The 13,999-nt window shown below is 41.8% G+C and overlaps 1 protein-coding gene across 1 annotated transcript; it reads right to left on the bottom strand.

Annotated features, from left to right (window-relative positions):
* Window positions 1-374: 374 nt before the first annotated feature.
* On the bottom strand, window positions 375-1,640 carry LOC107506687 (endogenous retrovirus group K member 7 Env polyprotein-like). The gene is made up of 2 exons (XM_036227298.1): window positions 1,200-1,640; window positions 375-1,121 (listed from the first exon to the last, which is right to left on the bottom strand). Exons 1-2 carry the CDS (start codon window positions 1,616-1,618, stop codon window positions 398-400), a joined length of 1,143 nt encoding a protein of 380 aa, XP_036083191.1. The 5' UTR covers window positions 1,619-1,640; the 3' UTR covers window positions 375-397.
* Window positions 1,641-13,999: the final 12,359 nt, after the last annotated feature.

Genomic DNA, 13,999 nt, shown 5'->3' with positions numbered 1-13,999 from the left:
TACCCTAATAGTCATCAATCCTCTGTGTCCGGGAACTGGCGGTTCTCACCACATACCTCAGCAACTTGTAAGCACCCTCCAGGTGCAGGCAAAGACAATACCTTAGGAGCAGAAACAGGTTAAGCAATAACCGAGCCAGTCTGTAAGGCTCTGAATTACCTGTAACCATGGCTCCCCACATCTCCCCCTTTTTTATTTATTAGAAACAAAATCCATCCAGCCAGGATGACGAGGTGACGGTGCCTGTCTTAGGTGACCCTTCACGGGCCTGGGCCTTACCCGTCATTGGTACATGAAAGTCTTGCAATCATGCCCTGTCTTAGGTTGGTCCCAGCCCTGAAGGATTCTTACCCATCTTTGACTAACCTGTCCCTCTTAATGCACAGGGGTGAGAGGCTTAAGGCTTCACCTTAAGCTCAAGCTGATGGATGTCAGCTCGTAAGTCTAACATCCTGCTGATGAAACATCTAATGAGGATGGGGAGTAGGCCCAGAACCAGACAGACACAGATGCCCAATGCAAGGAATGCCATAACAGAATGGGCAATATGAGGCATAGAGGGCAAAACATTCCTAAGAACATCAACAAATTCAGAAGCAGCCTGAGCTGCATCAAGTTTCAAGGGTTCAGCTTCTCTCATGTTTTGGATTTCCTCATGAAGCCGGAGCATGTCTAAAGATAAGTTAGCATCATGCCAAATTCCTTGAAGATGTAAGCAAACCTGATTCCAATCATGTTGACTATTATTATATTTTTTAGAAGTAACACATATCCAATGATATTCTGGATGACATTCTAAATGAGATTTAACTTTCATACCCTGAATCACATTTCCCATATACTGAACCATATCATAAAGGGCATTCACCTTTTGCTCCAATTTCTCATTAATAACTTCTTGAGTCCCTAAAGCTAGAGTAACATTTTTAGAAAGAGTATTAACATAATGAGCATTTTGAATAGTCTGAGAAAGAGCCACAGCTGCTGTAGCAGCAGTTGCAATTATAGTAACCAAAGCCATAGTTCCTGCAATAAGAAGTCCAATAAACCGCTTTTGTCTACTCAAAGCATATTCAATTTCTTTGAAGATTTGCAAACTTCTTTCAGCATACCAAGGTCCAGAAATATTAACAGGAAGCATAACAAAAGATGGTTGCTTAAGTATCATAACATGAGTTCCCAATGGTACCCAAGAAATACAATTTGCTAAATAACAATTATTACAAGATACATTAAATTGATTTCCTTTAAAGTGTACAGTAACATTCCCAATCAAGAGTGCATAAGGAGAAGGAACACAAGCAGATACATTAACAGTTTTAGTAATGGTAGTCCAATCTCTAGTCCCATCGTTCAGGACATTCACACAACTGCAGGGAGTACCTGATTTACAGAACTCAACCATTTGGACAACCTCATCCATTACTCCCATAAGTCTCCATAGTGAGTTTTGCTGATGTTGCGTGTCAGAACTCCAAAGTCCAGAAGTCAGTCCTTGGGTCCATCCTGACTGGTTGCTTCTCGACCAGTCAATGATGTATCTGCCTGTCCCAGGGATGTTATAACGAACAGGATCGTTGCCAGGACAGTCTCTCCATGGGGCAGTCTCAGTGTCCATCAGAGGGCAATCCTAAGGCATGGGTGTCATTAACATATACTGGAACCTCAGGACCATCCCACACAGCGGGGTGGAGGATTGGTGGATCAGGTACATAGGCCCAATACGTCTGATCGTCTCCTGCATTGCTGAAGGCTATCAGCCCCATCAGTAGGTAGAGGGTCCACATGTCGCACCAATCGTTCTGGCAGCCACCGGGGGCCTTCTGCATCCTGTGGAAAAACACAAACATGCCCTCGTCCCCATATGAGGACTGGATCTGGGCCTTGCCAAGAGCCCGTAAGTGGATCTCTCCATTTGACCAAAGCCTGAGGGGCAGTAGAAGGATGCCAAAAGCGCTCCACAGCACTCTTGCCATGGGCATCCAAGGTCAAAAAATTTTGAATAAAGAGTGAATGAGACAGATAATTATGAGGCGTCAGGGGATATAACTCCCCCTTTTTTATTTTTTTGCAAATTGACTTTCAAAGTGCCATGAGTGCGCTCAACAATCCCTTGTCCTTGGGGATTGTAAGGAATGCCAGTAACATGATTGATAGAAAATTGCTGGCAAAATAGAGAAAATTTCTTGCTGGTATAGCCTGAGCCATTATCTGTTTTCAGTTTTTTTGGAGTTCCAATCATGGCAAATGCAGCAAGACAGTGCCTAATAACATGGGATGCAGCTTCACCAGTTTGAGCTGTAGCCACAACAAATCCTGAAAAGGTATCAATGGAGACATGAACATATTTCAATTTTCCAAATTCAGGTATATGAGTCACATCCATTTGCCATAAGTCATTAGGACGCAGACCTCGAGGGTTGACTCCATAATGAGGCACAGGCTGGAGATGTGAACAATCTGGACATTGTTTCACTATCTGACATGCTGCTTCTCTGGTTATATTATATTGCAGCCTCAAACTTTGGCTGTTCTGATGGTGGAGGCTATGGGCCTTTTGTGCCTTTTCTATTTGAGTCAAGGCAATGAGCTGAGTGGCAGAGTCTGCAATCTGATTTCCTGAGGCCAAAGGGCCTGGAAGATTAGAGTGAGCTCTGATATGTCCAATGTAAAATTTCTCACAGCGTAGCTGAATGGCCTGCTGTATCCGAAGAAACAAGTCCTGAATAACAGGATTGCTGGTGCTAATAAAAGGTATCATTTCTAAATTTCTGATAGCATGAACCACATAATGGCTGTCAGAGAATAAATTAAAAGACTGGGAAGCAAAGTCGAGCAATACCATATGAACTGCTCGAAGCTCAACTATTTGAGCTGAGGCTGGAGGTGTCTGCACTCTTTGGGTGATTTTCTCATTGAGCGCATAGACAGCTACACCATTGTTAGATCCATCAGTAAAAACATTAGGTACAGCAGGAAGAGGAGCATGTGACACTATGGAAGGAAAGATTGGATCATGATGTTGAAAAAATTGAAGCAATTTATGTTTGGGATAATGATTATCCAAAGTCCCTACAAAATGAGCCAATGCAACAGGAAAACTGTTTGTAAACTGCATCAGGCCTTGAATCTGTGTTTTTGTAAAAGGGATAACAATAGAATCTGGCTCCTTTCCATAATATTTTCGAGCTTCCAGGCGGCTCTCCTGAATTAAACTGGCCACAAATTCATAATAAGGAGTAAGATTCTTTTGGGCAGCCACATGGAGGTGTATCCATCTAAGTGGCCCTTCTTGCCATAACACCGCTGTGGGTGTATGCTTGGTGCCCAGAATATACACATATAGAGGTTTAGAATAATCTAAAAAGGAAACATGCTGTTGCTGAATGGCTTCCTCAACCTTAGAAAGAGCCTTCCGTGCAGGCTCAGTAAGAAACCTGGGGGAGGTCGGATAAGAATCTCCTTTTAAAATTTCAAACAATGGTTTAAGATCTCCAGTAGTCAGTCCCAAAGAAGGGCGCAGCCAATTCATGTCCCCCAATAATTTCTGAAAATCATTAAGAGATTTAAGATGATCTTTCCTAAGCTCTATTTTTTGTGGGGTGAAATACTGAGCAAACAACTGAAATCCCAAGTAAGAATAAGGCTCACTTCTTTGCACTTTCTCAGGTGCAATAATAAGACCTGAGGCCAGAAGATTCTTTTTCATATCTGCAAAGCAAGCTAACAACATTCCTTCTTTCTTACAAGCCAATAAGATGTCATCCATATAATGAATGATATACACAGAAGGAAACTGTTTCCTGGTGTTACCAATTGCTTCGCTAACAAACTTCTGACACAGGGTGGGGTACTGAGCCATGCCTTGGGGAAGGACTTGCCATTGATATCTTTTCATAGGCTCCTGGAAGTTCGAGCTAGGGATGCTGAAAGCAAATCTCTTACAATCTTGGGGATGGAGTGGTATAGTATAAAAGCAGTCTTTCAGATCTAGCACTATTTTATAAGTATCCTTTGGAATAGCAGAAGGATGAGGTAACCCTGGCTGGAGAGCACCCATAATTTCCATAGTTTCATTTACTTTTCTCAAATCTTGCAACAATCTCCATTTCCCTGATTTTTTCTTAATTACAAAAATGGGTGAATTCCAGGGCGAAGTAGATTCAATTACATGGCCTTTATCAAGCTGCTCCTGTACTAGCGCTTGAGCGGCCAGTATTTTTTCTTGTGTAAGGGGCCATTGATCTATCCACACAGGCACATCAGATTTCCAGGTTACTGCTTCTGCAGTTTTCTGGTGGAGTACAGGTAGATTTATGACCCCTGGGGAAAATATCCTAGACCTGCTCTTTGTAAATTAGGGGCAGGCGAAACAGGTTCTTGACAACCTTGTCCCTCAGTACCTAAGCCCTGTCCTGGGAGGAGCCCTTGATCAAACATCTGCTGAGTCACTTGAGTGCTTGGGCTAAAAAGATAAACTCCCATATTGTTCATAATGTCTCGTCCCCAAAGGTTAACAGGCAGACCGGGGACAATGTACGGCTGAAAAGTCCCCTGATGTCCTTCCTCATCTTGCCATAATAATAATAGATTACTGCTTTGCTTAGGAGACTGACCTATGCCCTGTAAGTCTGTGTTAGTGCAGTCGCGTAGGCCACCTGGAAGGCCAATGCTCAACAGCTATGCAGGATACATCAGCTCCAGTATCCAAAATTCCTTGAAAACTCTTCTCATTAATTTTAAGCTGTAAAACAGGTCGATCTCTTTTTATTTCCTGAACCCAATAAGCATCAGAAGAACCGAACCCTCGATCTCCACGTTCCTGATTTTTCCTATTTTTCCCTACTCTCATGCGAGGCAAAATAATTAGCTGAGCTATGCGAGTTCCAGCAGGTATATTTGAAATGTTTAAAGGTGAATGAGTCATAATCTTAATTTCTCCAGTAAAGTCCTCATCAATAACTCCCGGGGAAACTTGAATCCCCTTCATAGTGGTACTACTTCTTCCTAACAACAAACCTACAGCTCCAGGTGGTAGTGGCCCAAAGATCCCTGTGGGCAGTGCTTGCATTCCCATCTCGGGGGTTAGTACGATGTCGGTGGTGGAACACAGGTCCAATCCTGCGCTGCATGAGGTGGCCCGGAATAAGTCCGTGATGTATTTTCTTTCAGAGGCTCGTTCCCTCTCTGTCCCTGCATCTGCTCTGGGATCTGCAGTGCCCCATAACATTGTTGATTCGGGGCCAGGGGCCGGCCCCTCACCCAGTTTCCCTGGATGGGTCTCCCTTCTTTATCGGTCTTGGATCTGCATTCAGTGGCCCAATGTTTTCCTCTCCTACATTTAGGACATATATCTGGAGGCTTTTTTGCAGGAGCGTTGGAGTTCTCAGATTCCCCTTTACAAGGGCATTGGGCAGCTCGATGTCCCAATTTTCCACAAGTAAAACAAGCCCCAGAACGACTCCCTGTATTGAATCTTGCCTGTTGATACATTATTTCTTTCATAGGCTTTCCTTGTATAGCTGCTGCTATAGCTATGCCTTGGGTAAAGGAGGATCCTACATCAGCACACAAAGCGAATATAGTCAGATAAAGTCCCTTTCTTTCTAAATGGTCTAATGACCGCTTGACAGGCAGAATTAGCATTTTCATAAGCAAGCTGCGTTATAAAAGCCTTAGTGGCAACCGATGGCCCAAAAACCCGCCCTGCGGCGGTGTTGAGGCGAGACACGAATTCCTGAAAAGGCTCATCTGCTCCCTGCCTTATCTGAGAAACATGTTCCTCCTTGTGAGAAGTATCAGGCAACATTCGCCAAGTGTCTTTTGCCGCTGCAGTGGTTTGAGCGTAAACTCCCACTGCAAAGCCCATCTGATTTCCTAATTCAGCAAATATGCCTTCTCCTGCTAGCATATCAAAAGTAATAGGAATTTGCCTTTGGGCATTTTGATTAGCCTTCTTTTTGCAATTTTCATAGAACTCTGATTTCCATAAGAGATAGTCGCCCCCAGCAAGGCAAGCATGAGCAATATGCTTCCAATCCTCTGCAGGGTTAGCTTCACTGGACAGGGCATCCAAAATTGCCATGGTAAAAGGGGCAATATGACCGTATTACGCACAAGCCTCCTTTAATTCCTTCAGTTGCTTCCATTGAAATGGCCTCCATTCTCTAACCCTGTTCCCTGCCTGGTCAAGCCTTTCAAAGATAGGATACATTCCAAATTGATCCGTGGATTCCCCCTGCTTGTGAGCTTCCTCACAAGCCGTTTGAAGAGGGGAACGCACAACAGAGTCCGATCCTGGCTTAACATAATCTGACGGAGGCTTAGTAGGCATGTCCCAAACCGGAGGCTGCAGCAGAGGACCCCACATACAGGGCTCCTCAGAAGGTGGTGCAGAGGGATTAACTGTGGGGGGATCTTTACCCAGAGGATTCCATTTATCTCTAAAAGGAATCTGGGGACCCCGAGGACAATTTCCTCCATCCACAGCAACTTTAAGTTCTATTAACTGTCCCTGAATTTTCTTCAGCTGATCTGCAAAAGAGAGTGTAGTACCTGCAGGTTGCCCACCTCCTTGAGCCATAGCCACCAGCGGAGGAGGGTATTTGTCCCTATCATATTTGGCTGCCTCATCCTCTAATTCTTCCTGATCCTGAGGGTCTAAATCTTCCCAGTCCTCAACTGAAGGTTCCTAATAAACAGGCTCTTTGGTAACCTTAGAAAGTCCTTCTGTGTGTTTAGCTCCCTACTCCTCCTCTCTCTCCACCAGAGAAGCGGCAGGTGGAAGAATTTCCTCATTTCCAGCTTGTTTCACTTTCTCTAGTTTGCAGCCTTCACGTTTAAGGTCTAAGCAATCCCTGATCAAAGTCCATAACCCGAATGTTTCCACAGGGACCTGCTGAGGTCCGTGGGCAGCATAATAATCTTGTAACTGCTCTCCCACTTTCTCCCAAATTCCCAGACTGACAGTGCCTTCTTCTGGAAACCATGGACAGACTTCTTTTATAAATTCTAAAAACTTGTCTAGCTGTTCTCTGCTCACCCGACTGCCACGGGCGGCAAGCAATTTCTTAAGTCCTCTAACATACAGGTCCTTGCTGCTAGCGTGACCCATTTTTCTTGTCTCACTCACCGCGCATCCAGTGAAATAAGCTCCTCTTCGAGCCGGGCCCTCGCCACGCGGTGTTCCTCACTGTTACCCCCGTATTCAGGTACCTGTTCGGGCACCAGATATGGCAGGCCAGCCGCCACAAGTCGATCAGTACCTGAAGGGGGGAGTGGGAATGAATAAAGAGACACTCTCACGACTGCTGATGCAGCCGGTCTTCAGTGATGCTGAAGCCCCGAGTTTATTTTCCATCACCAATATATGCAGTTTGAGTACGTGCAGTTTAACAATGAAAAGTATGCATTACCTTAGTGAAAGTAAATCTTTAACTTGTACATAGAAACTACAAAATCACTGAAACTCCCAAAAGTAATTGTCCCATGACAGAATCTATCAATTACCCTAATAGTCATCAATCCTCTGTGTCCGGGAACTGGCGGTTCTCACCACATACCTCAGCAACTTGTAAGCACCCTCCAGGTGCAGGCAAAGACAATACCTTAGGAGCAGAAACAGGTTAAGCAATAACCGAGCCAGTCTGTAAGGCTCTGAATTACCTGTAACCATGGCTCCCCACAGGGGATGCTCAAAAAAAAATAAAACAATGTCTTCTGCCAGCACTTCTGTCTGGAAGAAATCTGCCCCTCCAGCCCCTGCCCCAAAGCCAGACAATTCGGTCTGTTATTTTTCAGTTATAGTTAGCATACAATGGTATATTAGTTTCAGGTATACAACATAGTGATTAGTCATCTATATAACTCACAAAGTGACCACCCCGATAAATCTAGTGGTCCTCTAAGACCATACATAGTTATTACAATATTATTGACTATATTCCTTATGCTATACTTTCTATCTCTATGATAATTACTAAGTACCAATTTGTACTTCTTAATCCCCTCCACTTTTTTCACCAATCCCCTCAACCCTACTCCCATGTGGTAAACGTCAATATGTTCTCTGTATCTATAAGTTTGTTTCTGTTTGTTTTTTTTTATTTTGTTCTTTAGATTCCACATATGCATGCAATCATGGCATTTGTCTTCCTCTATATGAATTACTCCACTCAGCATACTACCCTCTAGGGCCATCATGCAATATCTTTTCCCATCCCCTTACTTTTAATCTGTGAGTGTGTTTTAATCCAAAGTGAGTCTCTTGTAGGCAGCATATGTAGGGGCCTTGTTTTCTTATCCATTCAGCCACCCTCTCTATTGAGCACTTGAGCACTTAATTATTTTTCATTTGAAGTATTTGGTAATAGATATGTAGTTATTGCCATTCTTTATTCTTCTTTTTGCTACATATTTTTTTTATTCTTCTAATGAAGTCTCTCCAACATTTCCCATAATGCTGGCCTGGTAATGATTTAGGTTTTTTTTTTTCTGGGAAGCTCTTTATCTGTCCTTTGACTTTAAATGATAGCTTTACTGGATAGAGTAATTTTGGTTGTATATCCTGGGTTTTCATCACGTCAAATATTTTGTGCCAAGTGCTTCTGTCTTTCATAGTTTCATTTGAGAAATCAGCTGCATATCTTATAGAAGCTCCCTTGTGGGTAACTAACTGCTTTTAAGATTCTCTCTTTGTATTTAAACTTTGGCATTTTAATTATGATGTGTCTTAGCGTGGGCCTCTTTGGGTTCCTCTTTTTTGGGACTCTCTGAGCTTCCTAGTGTTGTATGTCTATTTTCTTCACCAGATTAGGGAAGTTTTCCATCATTATTTCTTCAAAAAGCTTTTCAACTTCTTGTTCTCCCTCTCCTCCTTTAGGTACCCCTATTGCAAGGATGTTTTTTACACTTAATTTTGTCCAAAAGATTCTTTAAATTATTATTATATTCTTGGCTTCTTTTTTCTTGCTGTTCCAATTGGGTGACTTTGGCTTCCCCATCCTTTAAATTGGTGGGTTGATCCTCTTCTTCATCTACTCTGGTAATTCCCTCTGATATACTCTTCATATCAGATAATGTGTTCTTCATTTCTGACTGGTTCTCTTTTATAATTTCCATCTCTGTTTTTATGCTTTTTTTAAAAAAATATTTTTGTTAAAGTTCTCACTGATTTCATCTACACTTCCACTAAGTTCATTGAGCATCCTTATAACCAGTGTTTTGAACTCTGTATCTTGTACATTGCTTGTCTCCATTTGAGTGGATTCTTTTTCTGAAGCTTGGTTCTGTTCTTTCAAGTGGGACATGTTTCTTTGTCTCCACATTTTCGCTGCCTTCCTATGTCTGTTTCTATGTATTAGGTAGGGCTTCCACATCTCCCATTCTTAGTAGAGTGACTTTATGTAGTAGTTGTGCTTTGGGGCCCCTTGGCACAGACCTCAGAGGGGTCCAGCTGCAGGCCAAGTTCACTTCAGCCTGTGAACCTCTGAGGCCACTTGGTAATAGTCACTAAGCAATCCACATGTGGCTACCACCTGTGCTGGGCTTATAGGTACCTCGAAGGGTCAAGTCAGAAACCGAGGCAGGCTGCCACTAGTGCAGGGTTTGGGGCTGCTCAGCAAGAGGTACAGAACACGCCAAGGCCAGATACTGCTTCTTTGGGTTTTGTGAGCCTTTGAGAGATTTTATGAAAGGTTGCAGCAGGAGCCAAGAAATCCCACTTAAACAGAATAAACCACTGGAAGTGGTTTGGGTGGGCCCACAATTTGAGAGAGGAGAAGTCTCAAGGAATCCCCTGGGTGGACAAATCTGTGTTCTCCAGGTTCATGGTGTGTGCATCTGCAGGCTGGTAAGGAGGAGGGCTCAACAAAGGAACAATGGCTTCTACCTGTGCCCCTATCTGGGTCAAACCACCCCTCTAGCCCTCGCTCTGAAGCTCAACAGCTCAGTGTCTCCCCATGTATCCCTGGTGCCCTTCAAGTTGCTGCCCAAGTGCTGGGGCTCAGAGTGAGTGAGTCTGTCAGCAAGTAAGTGCCAGTGTGGGCCCTTAAAGAGGAAGGTCTCTGCTTCCTGCAGCCCTCCCTCTCACTCAGCTGCAACTTCTGCTGGTTTTCACAGCCAGAAGTTGTGGCAACTTCTCTTCCTGGCACTGGAACCTTGGGCTGGGGAGGTCCAGTGTGTAGCCAGGACCCCTCACTTCTTTGTGGTTTTGATTTGCATTTCCCTAATAGCTAGCGATGTTGAACATCTTTTCATATGTTTTTTGGCCATTCGTATGTCCTCTAGGGAGAAGTGTTTGCTCAGATCCTCTGCCCACTTTCTTATTGGATCATTTGTTGTTGTTGTTGTTTGTTGTTGTTACTGAGTCGTATGATTTCTTTGTGTATTTCGAATATTAGGCTCATATCAGAGGCAGTGCTTGCAAGTATATTTTCCCATTTGGCTGTCTCTTTACCTTGTTGATGGTTTCATTTGCTATGCAGAAGCTTTTTAGTTTGATGTAGTCCCATTCATTTATTTTTGCTTTTACTCCCTTAGCCTTTGAGATCAAATTCATAAAATCCTTTTTAATGTCCAAGGTCTATGTTTAATTCCTATGTTTTCTTCTATGCATTTTATTGTTTCAGGTCTTATTTGGGACCTTAATCCATATTGAGTTAATTTTGGTGTGTGGTGATAGACAACAGTCTACTTTTATTCTTTTGCAGGTGGCTTTTCAGTTTTCCCAGCACCATTTATTGAAGAGGCTTTCTTTTCTGTATGTTTTTGGCTCTTTTTTTTGAAAACTATTTGCCCATATAAATGTGGGTTTACTGTAGAGTGATGTCTCCAGCCTTTTTTTCCCCCTAAAGATGGCTTTGTCGATTCAGGGCTGTTTGTGCTTCCGTACAAATCTGATGATTTCTTTTCTATTTCTTTAAAAAGTAGTGATGGGATTTTAATGGAGATTGCATTAAATCTGTATAATGCTTTGGTAATATGGTAATTTTAAGGTTTGACTATATCATTAAATTTAATTTTACCTACTGTATTGTATTCCATTTCATATCTTTAGCACACTTTATTTCATATTGTATTGTTGGTGAGCATCGAGATTATTTCTGATCTTCCACTATTATAAATATTGCTATAGTGAATATTCTTGTTTTTATCTTCTTCTTCCTTCTTTGTGTATATATGTAGTAATTTCTCTAGGCAGAGATCAAGAAACTATGTACTATGTAGTAAATCTGGCTTGTTGCCTATTTTTTATAAATGTTTTTAAAATAAACTCCTTAAAATATTTTTAAACAATTATTTTACCCAGATATATTTCTTACATACAACAAAGCATTTTTTTTTTGCTATTTTTTCAGGTTTTATTGAAATATAATAAACAATTATTTGCTTGTATTTACATTATACAATTCAATGAGGGTTTTTTTCCATTATAGTTGGCATAAAATAATATACCAGTTTCAGTTGTACAGCATAGTGATCTAAGATTCACATAACTCACAGAGCGATAATTTCACTAAATCTAGTACTCCTCTTCCCCCTTACATATGTATTACATTATTAACTATTTTCTCCATGCTTTACTGTACATCTTCATCTCTATTCTGCAGCTATCCATTTGTACCTCTTAATCCCTTTGCCTTTTTCTTTTGTCCCCCAACCTGCCTCCCATCTTGTATCCCTCAAAATATTTTCTGTATCTATAAGTTTATTTCTGCTTTTGTTACTGTTGTTGTTCATTTTGTTCTTCACATTCCACATGTGTTTGAAATCATGTGATATTTGTCTTTCTCTATCCAAACCATTTCATTCAGTGCTATACCCTCCAGATCCATCAAGGCAATATCTTTTTCCATCTCCTTTCTTTTAGTCTCTGTGTGTCTTTTAATCTGAAGTGAGTCTCTTGTAGGCAGCATATGTTGGGGTCTTGTTTTCTTATCCATTCAGCCATTCTATCTTTTGATTGGAACACTTGAATATTCTTCATTTGAGGTACTTGTTGACAGAAATGTAGTAATTAGCATTTTTCTTCATAATTTTGATACATGTTTTTTTTTCTTCTTAAAGAAGTTCCTCCAACATTTCTTGTAATACTAGGTTGGTGTTAATAAATTCCTTTAGCTTCTTTTTGTCTGGGAAGCTATTTAACTGTCCTTTAACTCTAAATGATAGCTTTGCTGTAGATCCTGTGTTTTCATCACATTGAATATTTTGTGCCAAGCCTTTCTGTCCTTCATAGTTTCTTTTGAGAAATCAGCTGCCCATCTTATGGGAGCTCCCTTGTGGATAACTAACTGCTTTTTTCTTGCTGCTTTTAATATTTTCTCTTTGTATTTAACCTTTGGCATTTTAATTATGATGTATCTTGGTGTGGGCCTCTTTGGGACCCTCTTTCTTGGAAATCTCCAAGTTTCCCATGGTTATATATCTATTTCCTTCACCAGGTTAGGAAAGTTTTCCATCATTCTTTCTTCAAGTAGCTCTTCAACGTTTTGTTTTCATTTAGGTATCCCCATGATATGGATATTTTTACATTTAATTGTATCCCATATACTTCTTAAATTATTATTATAGTCTGGGATTCTTTTTTCTTGTCATTCTGATGGAGTGTCCTTGGCTTCCTCATCCTCTATATAGGTCATTCGATCCTCTTCTTTAATAACTTTATTAATTCCATCTAATATACTCTTCACCTCTCATAATGTGTTCTTCATTTCTGACTGGTTCACTTTTATAATTTCCATTTTTATATTTTTCATCTCTCTGTTAAAGTTCTCACTGAATTCATCTACACTTCCCAAAAGTTCATTGAGTATCTTTATAACCAGTGTTTTGAATTTTGCATCTGGTAGATTGCTTGACTCCATTATTTCTGGATCTTTGTTCTGTTCTCTTATATGGTTTCTGCTTCTTTGTCTTCCCATTTCACTGCCTTTCTGTGTCTGTTTCTATGTACTAAGCACAGCTCCTAGGTCTCCTGTTCTTATTAGTGTGGATTTGTGTAGTAGGTGTCCAGTGGTACAGTCCTGTGAGGGGTTCAGCTCCAGGCCAAGTTTAGCTCCAGCCTGTGCCCCTCTGGGGCCACCTATTAAGATTCAGCAAGTAATCCACAGATGCTGTTCTTATAGTTGCCATAAGAAACCACACCAGAAGCTGAGGCCAGCTGCCACCAGTGTGAGTCTTGGTACTGCTCAGCAAGGAACACTAGCCTTATTGAGGAGATATTTGGATGTGATTTGTGTGGGGCTGTGAGTTGGGAGAGGCAAAGTTTCAGGGTATCCTCTGGGTGGAGCAACTTCTGTTATCCACTTTGATGACATGTCAGCTATGGCAGGGGTGTATGCACACTGAGAGGTACGTAGGGCCTAACAAAGAAACAATGGATACTGCCAGCACTTCTGTCTGGGAGAAAGCTTCCGCTCTGGCCCTCACTCTGACAACTCAGTGCCCACCTGTAATTCCCTGGTGCCCCACATGCAGCCCACCCGGTGCTAGTGCTCAGAGTGAGCATGTCCATCACTGTGAAAGTCCACTCGCAGACTTTTAGAGGCTTCTGCAGTTGCTGCAGCCTCTTTCCCACTTAGCTACTCCTAACTGAGCAGCCTCATGTCTTTGCCCCCTCTTTCTTTCTACCATTGCAGGGTGATTAATTATTTCTCTCCCTTTTTATAGCGCCTCTGTCCATCTAGATCTCAGGTGATTTTGCTTGCTGTTTGCTCCATGTTTCTGTCATAACTTTGATTTGGCTGCAAAAGGGATGAATAAAGCCCCTACCGGTTATGCTATTTCCCCCTGTCTCTTGTTGCCTATTTTTGTAAATAAAGTTTTATTGGGACACTGGAACACCCATTTTTATTTATTTTCTATGCCTACTTTCAAGCCTCAGTGACAGAGTTGAGTAGTTGTGACAGAGATTGTGTGGACTGCAAAACCTAGAGTATTTACAATATGGTCCTTCACAGAAAAAGTTTGCTGACCTCTGATCTGGGGTGTTATCTGG

This window comes from Rousettus aegyptiacus, unplaced genomic scaffold (genome assembly GCF_014176215.1).
Source record: "Rousettus aegyptiacus isolate mRouAeg1 unplaced genomic scaffold, mRouAeg1.p scaffold_m13_p_9, whole genome shotgun sequence".
Classification (NCBI taxonomy): domain Eukaryota; kingdom Metazoa; phylum Chordata; class Mammalia; order Chiroptera; family Pteropodidae; genus Rousettus; species Rousettus aegyptiacus.
The sequence above is the reverse complement of the archived record's forward strand: the minus strand, read 5'-3'. Positions and strand labels throughout refer to the sequence as shown.